The 12,692-nt window shown below is 37.6% G+C and overlaps 1 protein-coding gene across 1 annotated transcript in view; it reads left to right on the plus strand.

Moving 5' to 3' along the window:
* The window catches only part of RIT2 (Ras-like without CAAX 2), a gene marked incomplete at both ends in the record, with an annotated part of 20,095 nt that extends 7,844 nt beyond the window's left edge, over window positions 1-12,251 (plus strand). Inside the window, one exon of the mRNA XM_010151049.1 lies at window positions 12,060-12,251. Coding sequence (XP_010149351.1) covers window positions 12,060-12,251 — 192 coding nt within the window. The remainder of the gene's footprint in view (window positions 1-12,059) is intronic.
* Between the last annotated feature and the right edge of the window lie 441 nt (window positions 12,252-12,692).

The following is a 12,692-nucleotide window of genomic DNA, read 5'->3' on the forward strand; positions in this document are numbered from 1 at the left end:
TCTCCACCCCGATTCTCTCCAACTCCTCTCTTCACTCTGTTTTCTGCTTTCACTGCTGCTTCCCTTTTTGTGTTTTCTCTTCTTAAATATGGTAATTTCCAGAGGTGCTGACTGGTTCAGCCATGGCCAGAAGTGGTCTGACTTGGAGCTGGGGAGCTTCCAGCATCTTCTTACAGGAGCCACCCCTGTGCCCCTCCTCTGTTACCAAAACCTCCACCACACAAACCTAAATGAATTTTGACATAGAAATGTTTTCTGCCTGTAAGAATTTTCATAAAATTCACATCAAGAAGGTATTTCCAGGACTAAAAATGCAGCTTGCATACTGAGAACACGAGCATGTGTAGCAGCACTACCTGGTGCCATTTTACCCGACAGTAACAAATGACCAAGAGAAGGTGTTACCAAAACCTCCACCACACAAACCTAAATGAATTTTGACATAGAAATGTTTTCTGCCTGTAAGAATTTTCATAAAATTCACATCAAGAAGGTATTTCCAGGACTAAAAATGCAGCTTGCATACTGAGAACACGAGCATGTGTAGCAGCACTACCTGGTGCCATTTTACCCGACAGTAACAAATGACCAAGAGAAGGGTCTTTTGCAGAGTAGGGTGTTAATTCTTCTAAGGAAAAGCAGGATGTCCCAAAGAATCATAATTTTCAAAACTTTGATTTTTATGCAAAGGTTTCATTGAAACCTTTGAACTGCAAAACTGTATTAGGTATTTGTCTGGAATATGCTTTCTAGTGATGTTATATTCATGCCACACTACAAGGAGGGTGTTGGAAAAGCCTAAAAAGTAAATACTAAGAACAGCTGAAGTTCCAGTAGTTTTGCTGCAGAAGTTTGTAGTAGTATCCCTCCCCTCCGCCCAAAAATAAAGAAAACAAAAAGTAAACCTCAGTAAATTTTAAACTCTATTTTTTTCATGTCTCTTTTTTACCAAAAGAATGTTATCTATCCAGATTTTTAAAAAGAAATGAAGAGAAAAGGATAAATTGAAGACAGCAATTTAAGAAAATATGGAAGATTTTTTTTCTTTTTTTAAACTGCATATATTTAAGATACATATTTTCTTTCTTCCACATAAGCCAGTTTACATAGCTTGCATAGATTTTTATGCCTACTCTTATTTTTCCCTAATGGCTAAGGAAAATAAATAGTTGCCATGGGAGTTCCATGTCATTATCAGAGCAGCAGGATGATGTGAAATGAATCATGCCAGAGCAAGCAATCTTTTCTTTTGAAAAGACAATCCCCCAAAATCTTAGTAGTAGGTGCATCGGCTGGACCTGTGTAAATAATCAGATCTTCTGTTACTTATAATGCGGTACCTGACTAATACCGTGAAGAAAGCTGAAGAAAGCAGACCTCACTAACTTTCAAAATTGCAGAAAAGTTCTTTGTGTTGGAGAGTCTCGACATGCCTAAGAAGTTACTCAAAACTTTTCAGGATCCATTATCTAATCCGGATACCCCATAACTTAGTGTCTTGAAGTTGTTTGTCCTCACAGTATTTTTTCTAAAGAGATGGAAACTGTTTTCCTATTTTATGGGCAAACACAGAGGCTATGGATCTGAAAATGAAACCTGGTGTCATTTACTCTACCAGAAGTTTATTCGCTTCAGTTAAACTACTCCTGACTAACTTTAAAACTCAGATATTGTCATAATGGATCTGGATGGAATCTTCAGTGTATGCTGAGCGTATGAAATAATGTTCAACTCCATAAAAAGTTAGACATTAGTTTGAATTGCTAGAGCAGAATTGGTCCCATTGAACTTTCTCTTAGTGTAGGTCACTTGCATTTCACGTGGGTGTACCTTACACACTTCTTGTGAACTGCTCACTGTTGAGGTGACACATTTACCCTCTTCCAGCTAATGCTCAGTTCCCACAAAAGAAGTTCACCAACAGTTTTGCTGCAGCACTGTACAGGTGCCAATCCAGTGACTATGTGTTTATGTTTTGGATGTCCTTCATGCTGGAAATCACAGGAAAATGACAAGTCAGGCCTTTTGTGTCACAGTGTCATACCAGATTTTAAAATTGTAAACAAATCAGTGAAGCTATAACATAGCTTTTTTGCATTTGCATTGGGTATGATTTATGTAGTCCCCAGGGAACACATCCCTCAGATAAACACTGAGCTAAATTTCAGTGGCAGAAATGAGTGCACAATTGATTAAATGCTACAAAAGTCTAAAAAAGACACCCAGCAGGTTGTTTGTTTCTTTCTACCCTCCCTTGCTCTTCAGAGTCTTACTTTAAATTACATCTCTGGTAATGAGTAGGGCACTGGGAGTGGAGAAAAATACCTATGTTGTGGAATTTTTAAAGTAAGCACACTTGTTATGGAAGTTATCATGAGAGAATATATATGCAAGCCAGCATATCATTTGCAGTCATTTATCAGAGCAATGAGGTGTCTGACTCTACAGCCTCCTGTTTCACTTCTGCAAGGCAGCACAAGCCTCACTGGGGAAGACAGCAAGTCTGCAATCCCCATGTAAGCTGACAAGAGCTTATTCGAATCCCTGGCGAGCCCTTGCTTGCAGCTGCAGTCATTACCTCTTCACTAGTGGGTTGTTGTCTTCCTTCTTTTTTTCTTCTGCTGTTTACTAAAATGTAATTACCGAGCTATTAATTCTTTCCCTTTACCACTTATGATGCATTTGTGATAAAAGGTGAAAATTGGCTTTATTCTTTCTTGCATACCAATGCAAGGAGGGCGGCAGGGGCGGGGAGGAGGGGGAAGTATTATATGGTTCACGATAAACCAAATGCAGTTGGGGGTTTTAGAGATAGTTAGCAATGAAGATTGCTTCAGTGCCTGCATTTAGGAGAAAATTACTAAGGTGTTTATCCCTAAGAGAGAAACCATTAACATTAATATGAAAGAAAAAGACAGTTCTGTGAGTTAGGGAGCATAGCATGGAAGCATTTTCACTAGCGTGTGGAGAAATGATATGGTGATTTCATCCATATTTTGGGGTGAATGAAAAGTAGATATCATCTCCCAAGTGATGGACTGCATATTTTCATTACTGCATATGACAAATAATTTTTTGGAAGAGCAGGATTAACAAAGTTAACAAAAGCACAGTGGCAGCAAACTGGTAAATATATTATCACCCAAAGGCAGGAAGGCAATTAGAGTGGAAACACTGGGAACATCAGTGCTCAGAAGCTACTTCTGCGGGGAGGGTCTTAGTGCCAGTGCAGCTTATTTAGTAGTTCTTTACTGAGAAAGAACGGTGACTGTGTGATGCTATGTTTTGAAGTCCTGAGTTATTTTATTAGAAGTTGTTCTCACTTGTCTTTTTTTTTTTCCTTATTTATTTTTCTTTACTTATTTTTTTCTAGCTGGCTGGTGTAGTTCAGTCTTATTATATATACGCCAGCTGTGATGCAGAACAGTATGTGAATACAGAATAGCAAGTGCATGTAAAACGTTCTGCATTTAACAAGTGGGCAGTGCAATAGTGATCCATCAGTGTCCAGGGTGTGAAGGGACATCGACATCTGCCTTTCATGAGACTTAATCCTGCACAGTCTGTGACTGTGAGCAGTTCCAGATATGAAGGAAGTGTCATAGCTGAAAAGCGAAGGGGAACCTCAATCTTTAAACCCACATGTGGAAAACAACATGAATTCAAAAGTGAGGAAAACAGATTGTGTTGTACAATAATTTAAAGAAGTCACTAATCAAGCTAACCTCGTAAACTACTGATTTCAGAAGGGGTATAAATGCAGATATACTAGTTCTAATTCTCAGACTCGTCTGAATGAACATGAGACTAATGTCCTCATGAATTAGCCTAATATAGTAACTCAGATTAAGAAATGAAGTCTTTATTTTTAATTAATTCATTTTTTATATTCAAGACTTCAGAGGATCATAAAGTCTCTCCAATAGTCAGAGGTAAAAAATGTATTAATTGGTATGAGAGAAATCTATCTCTTTCCATGAGAATACATTAGACTACCGAATGCTTCCTGAACTGAGATCTACTGTTACATCAGCTTCTGTCTGGGACCAAACACTTGTTCCTAGTAGCAGGCTGATGCTGAAGAACATAAGTGTGGGCAAAGGGTGTGAAAGAAAAAATATTTTAGAAAGTTTTCAGCCAAAATGTTGTGAAAATTAGGGATGTAAGACTTATGTTTGCATTTCATGTTCAGTGCAAATTGAATTGTGTTTCTTAAATTGCCAACGATGCATTCACTTGACTCACTCAGCTTGGATCATCTTGCCCATAGGCAAGGTCTTGAAGTTCTCATGGTCATTGAGTCTAATTGGTTCGGCTTATGTCCTCCATTTCCATAGTGCACACTGACCCCAGAAAATCCTGGATATTAGCAGCTAAGAAATAATGCTGCTGTTTGTCACAAAAGTAAAAATCATGCCTGTGTCTTCCAGCAAAGATCCCTTGTCATGAATATTCTCCTTTTTCCTGCCTGTTACCCTTTCCAGGTAAATAAATCAGTTTAAACCAGGGGAAGAGTGGCCAGACAAACAGGCGCTGATTCCAACAGAGTTGATATTCTTGCTGCTGTTTTTCTTCTAACTTATGGATTAATTTCAGTATCTGTGTCAGATTTTACTTGTACAATCCCAAGTTAAGAAAAGGCTACTGATTTTGTACAATGCACAGTTGTATTGTCTGGGAAGGCTGTCCAATTAGGTTCAGAAAGACATTAGTCTGCTAGGAACATGGACTGCATCTTTTATGTTATCTTTATACTGTTCCCGTCATCAGTGATGTGCATTTTGTCCCCAGTACAAATTCACTGAAGGAAAGGCATATTGCTGTTTTCTAACAGAAACAAGGATTCCTTCCTGTAATAATAAGGCGTGAGACACTGACTGACCATTAATCAAGAGACTGATTATAATAATAATACACTTCCACTGCAGGTTTATGGGCTAATTCTCATTTATACTAATCCCATTTTTAACTGCTCCTGGATCATTACTAGAACAGGCAAAAAGGGTTGTGAGAGAGAGGTTTGATGTACAACCAGAACAGCATAGACACTTGACAGACAGAAGAATTAATCCCTGTTCTTCAGTATTTAAACCAGAACCTCTGTGTTTTCTTTGGTCTGTGTCTGAGCTGATCTGTGTTATTCAGCTTCTCTCCTTCCTCCCAGTGATGTGGCAGATGGTTTAGGCTGGCACAGGTGGCTGAGTACCACCTGCTGCAATTTTTTCTGTGTCTTTTGCTAGTTTTGTGGTTGTTTGCAAAGAATGACTGGAAATAGGAGGGAAGCAAGAAAGGAGTGTGAAGTGATGCTGGTACTGTTCAGTGCTTTCTTGTTTTCTCTTGTGTTGCTGCTGGTAACCTATAGCTGGTGAATGCTAGAATCCTGAGAGCAAAGGTAGCAGATTTGGAACTTTGAATTCTGTGATGAAAAAAGTATATCTGTTTATTGTCTCCTAACCCATGATGAGGGATAGCATTTCCCACTGCTGAGTGCTGTGAAGGGAAAAAACCCTCTACTGGGTTTATGCACTAGATGTTACAGCCTCTTGGACCTTTGAACTCTGTAGAAAATAAAAGAACCTTGTAGAAACTAAATTAAAAATATAAAATTAAGAGGAGGGTAAGCCTTATCATCCCAATGCATGAAGGGTATGACTGGGCAGGGGCTGTGCTGGTATTATGGACCTCAGAGGCTGGGGCTGATATTTAGTCTCTGTTGAGGTAGCAAGTGAAATACAAAGAAAGGTCATCTCTGGTGCTATAAACACTTCTCTGAGGCTGGGTTGAACTACTCCCTGAAGTCGATCATCTCTCACTTCTGACTGTAGAGAGACTTGAAAACTAATGTAGAATAGGTGATTACCTCTTCAGTGACAGAAGCCAGATGAAACAAGTGTCTTCCTTTGCATCTAGATTATTAGCAGTACTGTGGTGATTGTAAGATAGAATATCCACCCAACTTCCTATCTGGACACTTTGTCATTTGGAATATAACAGCTGCAGGTTTCTTGTTCCTTGTTTTCACAAATAAGCTTTTAAAAGCTACTTGCTTTTGTGCACCCTCACCTCCCTCCAAAAAAGTATGAAGAATAAAAAGATTCATGAAAACCAAATAATTACCACAACACTTGTCTTTAATGTACTTTCAGTAGGTAAATCTATTTAAAGAGGTAAAAAAAAAAGCAAAGCACAGTTTATGACAAGGATTTCCAAGTGAATGATCTGTAATCCCAGTGAAGTCAACTGTGATGTTTATGTGTGTAAGAGAAAGTAACAGAGAGATATGAGATGGTTGCATTTTGGCTTTAAAAAATCATTACTGCTAAAAAAAGAATTTTGACCATATTGTCAAAAACTTTCCTATTGAAGAAATTCTCAAGTTTTTTGGTAAACAAAAATTCAGATTTTTTTTTTTTTTTACATGAACAATGCATTGTCACATATTTCTTTTATTTTGTACAGTCTTTACTTTCTACTCTCACTTGCTACTTGAAAGATTTTTTTTTCCCTCCACTGAGGTTTCTGTGTTCTTTTCGTTCATTTTACCTTTGGTCGTTCATTGTCATAGGTGAACAATATCCTGCTTGTTTCCTAGGATATACCTCCCCCTTTCTCAGTGTTCACTAGAAATGTAAAACAAACTTCATAATAAGAATGACCCCTGTGGTAATCAGGGAGACAGCTCTGATTAAGAACATCTGTTAGCAGATTCCTGGTTTTAAAGTCAAGCAGAACATAAGATGAGAAGATATAGAAAGTGGCATTTCTCAAACTGTGAGGCTGGCCTCCCTGGAGAGATTCTGACCTCTTCCAGAGATACAAGTCAAGATCATAAAAGACCAAACCAAAACAAAAAAAAACCCCAGACATCAAAATGTGTGGTGCCTGTGTATAGTTTGAAAAATATGACATCTTTGTTTCTGAGGTGCTGCATCTTTAAATTTCTTAAGCACCGCACTTCTGAGGAGTGTGGGGAAGGACTGTACTTGTAAGCATTGTGCCATGTTTCCTCCTCCAACACATCACTACACAGTGAAAAAGAAGGGACATATTGTGACCTCCTGCTCATTGTTTGTGTCCTTTATTTTGTTATTTCTTCTCTTCCCCCCACCTTTTTCTCTTATCCTTTTAGGGCTGACGAGGCTATGTATTAGCAATGCGTAACATGTATCCAGGAGAAATGGCTTCAGTTTTGAGTTCTGCTGGTGTAAAATAGTGATATGGAAGTGGTTGCTTCTTAAAAATTTCTAATCTGAGTTACATGAAAGCTTTTCAATCCCAGCACTCTTTCTCCAGCATTGTTCAGAAGGAAATACTTAAGAAACAGTAAAGAACCAGGTTTGCCTTGACTGAAATTTGTGATACACTTTCCCAGATTATTTTATTTAGCAAAGCAGGGTTGTCCCAAGCTGAGTGTTAGATCCAGGCTGTTCTGTTTGACAGCAACCCATAAACTAATCCTTCATAAGGATCTATGTGTCTAAGTGTAGTCTGTCTGACTTTGCTGCTCAATACATTTGTTTCCTTTTCTGCAGACATTAAGAGACTGATCTTATTATGAAAGGACTAATGAAAAATAAGAAAAAAAAAAAGAAAACATGAAAGTCCTATTAGTATTTATATTAAAACAATATGATCTTTAAAACTAACTGAATTGCTCTTTATGAAAAGCTTTCTCTTGCTCATTATGCAAAGCAGGATAAAAGTGTATAAATCAAGGTGACAGATAGAAAGCAGAGGATAAGTATTTTCTTCTTTGCCAAGTTTCTCTCTTAAAAGCTAATAGGAAAAGCAAGCATTTACAGAAGGATGAAATGTCAAAACAGGGACAGTCTTCCAACGGATAAATATGGAAGTATTTCCTTGGCATTAATGGATTTGATTATGAATCCAATGTTGCTGGAGTTGAAACTTCTGAGATGTTTAAAAGGCAGCAAGAAAGATTTCTATAGGTACAGTGTCAACTAAATGAAGAACAAGAAAAATATGGGGCTGCTGTTAAAATGAGTGAGTTTCCCAATGATGAGGAACACGGAAATGGCTTTCTCTATTCCAGCCTGTACGAGCAAGGTGTGCTTTTATACCTCCCCACACCCCCACCCCCACCCCCAGATTTTTATGCTTCACAGGAAAGTTTGAAGAAGATATCTACTACCCTTAATAGAGGGGGATCAGCAAGGAACAAGTTAGTTAAGATGGGTGTATGCAACTTGATACAGCAGGATGGGATGCATCTCAGCCGGTTGAGAAAGCTCTTCTATGTCATTGTGCGACCATGCTATCATCTTTGAAAAATCATGTGAGATGGCTGACAACTGATAAACAGCAAATGTGTTATGTATTTAGGAGCTGCATAATAATTGAGAAATTTTCTTGATAGCTTTCTTCAAAAACAGGTAGACATATATAACAATATGAGGATTAGAATCGGGGTGGGAGGGGAGGTTCTGCATTCAGTTATAATGGAAAAAGTTATCCTGCCTTCTTTCAACTTTTAGAAAAGTTTTGTTTCTCTCCAGACTTGATTCTTGTTTTCAAGTATAACATATCTTCCAAGAAGGATGGTGATTTTGTTTCAAAAGTTTTCTTACCACACTTTTCAGTTAAGTCTTAGTCATAATACACAGGAGAGTATTAGAGACTGATGTCAAGTTGCAAAGTGCTCTAAGCATGACAAATCTTCACTTTAATTCTCAGAATTGATTTCCTTTTGAGGAGGTGTGATTTCCTTCTGTCTCTTCCCTTTGGCATTTACTGACTTGGGAATGTTTCATATTTTCCACTTATTGAGTAGCAAATGGCTTCTAGAAATATTCCGGAATAATTTTTCAAAAAGCCACTTCTACAGCAGGAAAAAATTAAGGAATATATTAGTGTTGCAGCTGCACACATACACTGTTGCTTACTTTATAAGAGAAGTAGGCAAAATATAAAAATAAAACCATTGAAAAATCTGTAAAACATCTGAGTCTATCTCTGTCTAACTCAACATCCACAAAACCCAGGTAAACTTGGATTTTGGTTCTCCATACTGTAGAGACACATGTAAACTGTGAAATCTGGAGTAGGTAGGACCTGAACTAAAAAATGAATAAAGAGTATGTATTTTTATGTTGGGCTTCCTGGTGAACAGAGGAAAAAATCAATTTTTTTTTTTTTAAATCCAAGAAAATGCTTACTTATGTTTGAACTTGCAGTCCATGGATCTGTATTTAGCAATCATGCCAAGGGGAAAAAAATGAGAAATTAAAGTAAGCATCAAAAAATAAAAATGGAAATTACTAACTGAGTTAACAACAGAAAACCAAGTGGATGTCCCCAGTGCATCACAGAATAATTAATGATCCTGAAAATGGATCACTGCAATCATGACACTAAAGTATTTTGGATGTTTAGTCTATATATCAGCAGCAATAACATGTCATAATTAAAACTTGAAGAATCCATCCATATACTTAAAGTTATAATTATGCCCAGGCATGAACCAGAACGCGTAGGTAAATGACTCCAGTTCAAGAATGCAAGTGCCTAAAAGCTGAACACTTTGTCCCTTTGGAATGATTCATTGTGTAAAATTAGGAGCCCCGGTCTCCTGGCAGTCAAGGAAAGCCATTAAGCATTCCAGGGGAGTGATCCTGGGCATCCTCATGCTGCAGAGTGTCATTGTGAGTAACGTAAACAGGGATACATGACCTGATTTCTTCTTAGTTTGCTATAAATGGCTATAAATGAGTGTACAAAGTTCTGAGTACTTCACAACAGTGGGTCAACTCACTAGGCAGAGCCCATTTTTTTAAAAAAGTGGTGCAGAATAATCATACAGTGTTATAGTAGTAGATCTATGAAATCTCTAAGTAAGACAGTTCATATGGCCTGGGATTTAGGTTCTGTACCAAAACATCTACTCTCGGGTGTCTGCATGGGAGCTAGCTGCTCCATTAAGTTGTATAAATGTTCAACTTACTCTAAAATCAAAAAGAGATAAATAAAAAATAAGTAATTACAGAACCAAGAGGTAAGCATTTTTCATCAGCAGAAGCAATCTGTATTCTATTAATTGCTTGACTAACTTTACCTGTGGTGGGAGCTTAGATAGCATCCTGCAGCTACACAGACAGGTAAATTCAGGAGCCTTAATCCGCAAGTTCAACACCACAAAAGGCTTCCATTGTCTGCTCAGTCTGAAGGGATCCTGGCCTTGTTCAGCTCCTCCTACAAAGGGCACTGCCCTACTAATCATGGTGCAGAACAGTTCTAGGTGACTGATGCAAAGGGAATAAAATTGGGGGCACAGGATTGTACAGAGAGAGCCTTGTTCTGGCAGGAAAGCCTGGGATCTGAGGGTAAGGAACAAGGAGCATGTCTCTGTATAGTCATGAAGACTCCCTACTCACAGCTTGGAGACCTTGGGTATGTTCTGCAATTTGGTATTGCATTGTTTATTAATGCAGTGGCTATCTAATGTTGATGGCAGACAAAGACCTGGAAACAGAGACAGATCTCCAGCCACCTTCTTGGCCAAACCAGCAGACTTCCGAATCCTTTTTGTTTGATGTCTTCTTTGTTGCCACTGATGCCCTATTCCTTCTTACACATCCAGTTTCAAGAAGACGGAATATGATATAGTCTGATCCACTCTATGCTGCATCTTAGTAGTTAATAAAGTCTCCTGGGATGTCAGTGGTGATAGTTTAGAGATTCTGAAATTCCAAGTAAATCTCAAAACATAATCCTACCCTTAAATTGACTATTAGTCTGCTATTTTGGAGCTTAGTCTGTGAACTTTTTCCTGTAGCAGGTGAAATATTTTGAATGACATATAAGAAAGCCCTTGGGTAAAAGATACATCATGAATAAATAATGGTCAACATGAAAGCCTATTCACAGGAAGTATTATCAATCAACGTGAGTGACTATTGAAAGAGATTTAAGGCTAAGACTTTTAAAAGAGTGTAAGCAATCCATTTCCCTTCAATTTTCAGCAAGAACTGAGGATATATATGTAATCTAAACTGTTTTGAAAATCCTAGCCTAAATTCTTAACAGAGTGAAAAATACAGTACTTGATATTGCATCCTGCTGCTCATAGAAATGGTCCAATGTTGATATGTGTATTCCTTGCTTTATCAGACCTCCCTGTATCTTAATATCTCTGGAGAACTGATTCTGTCAGGAGGATTCTGATCCTGACCGACTGTTGCCATGGTATTGCGTTATTCTGGGCTATGATCAAGAAGAGCTAACAAACTTGAAAAAGAAACTGACTTTAAAAAATATTCTCAAGCTGCAGTGCTTGAGCCTAGTTTTTGAAAACTAAATGTTGATTTTTGTTTGTTGTGGTACTTGTTAAATAATTCTAAAAATCTTACCAATAACCCGAAGTGTTGTGACAATAAATACATATATAAATAGAGGAAAATTCAGGCAGAGATATCTAGGCCATTCTCACGCTATTTGAAACTGTTAATTTTCATTTAACAGTATTATGCCACACTGGACTGAATCCCCCAGCTTCTCTGAGAACATTTGAAAGAGCAAAACTTTTTGCAGTTTATATTCCTGTGTTATCAGGCATTATTCCACAGATGGTGTGAGTCAATTAAAGTCTTTTTGATATTACTGAGCTTTTGATTTGAGTGCATAAGAAGGAGTTTGTACCTGTCTCCTATCCCTAGATAATAATATAGCTCTTCTTTTACATCTGTTAATATTCTTCAATTGCAAGTCATCCATGTGTACTGAAAGTGATGCATAAGGTTCTAGAAATATATGACAGTACTTTCTGTACGCAGGCAGTGCTATCATAAGTTTATATTCTTAGAGGATGGAGTTCCCTTGATGGCAAAAGTGGAAAAAAGTGGTCCAAAAAGAAATCCTGGTGGTGTATTACCCAGGATGATGACCCCAGAAGAATGCACAAGTTCCAGAAGGCAGAATTCAAATCAGTAAAACAAGCAACATAAAATTATATAGTGAGTGTGGGAAGTTTTCAGTAAGTGCATTATTTACAGATGGATAATTTTGTTTGCCAAATTACTGAGCATGTTATTCCTATTCCACAGGCAGAATTCACAGCTATGAGGGACCAATATATGCGAGGTGGAGAAGGCTTCATTATCTGCTATTCCATCACTGACCGCCAATCATTTCAAGAAGCTGCTGAGTTTAAGGAACTCATTTATCATGTCCGACACACCTATGACATCCCCTTGGTGCTGGTGGGAAACAAAATAGATCTTGAAGAGTTCAGACAGGTAAATAACTTCTCTGCAGTTTTTGGCTTGCTTCTCCTTGGCTTCCTTAGGGATATCTGTAGCATATGTTGTACAATACTACTGAGAATTATGAGCACAAGATGAAGTTTAATCAAAGAGCAACATGCTAGGATTGGTAATAAATTACAGACCTAGCAGTACTTTCATGTGTTACAGATCTTAAAATAGTCTTGGCCAATCACATCCAAATGTTCTTCATTTTTACTTGAAAAGAAATCCCATTATTTTCATTGGAATTTATATATATGTTCAATATGGAAATAGATTCAGCCAGGATCTTTATGGCAAAAACTGCCACGTTCTCTTTGGAAGTTACCAGCCATTAAATGACAAATTTTTTTTTTTTTTTTTTTTGATAAAAGGACTAGATTTAAGGAAAGGTTTTTCAAACTCAGACTGAAAATCATTCTAGTTAAAATA

Source organism: Eurypyga helias, unplaced genomic scaffold, assembly GCF_000690775.1.
Source record: "Eurypyga helias isolate BGI_N326 unplaced genomic scaffold, ASM69077v1 scaffold17514, whole genome shotgun sequence".
In the NCBI taxonomy this organism is placed as follows: domain Eukaryota; kingdom Metazoa; phylum Chordata; class Aves; order Eurypygiformes; family Eurypygidae; genus Eurypyga; species Eurypyga helias.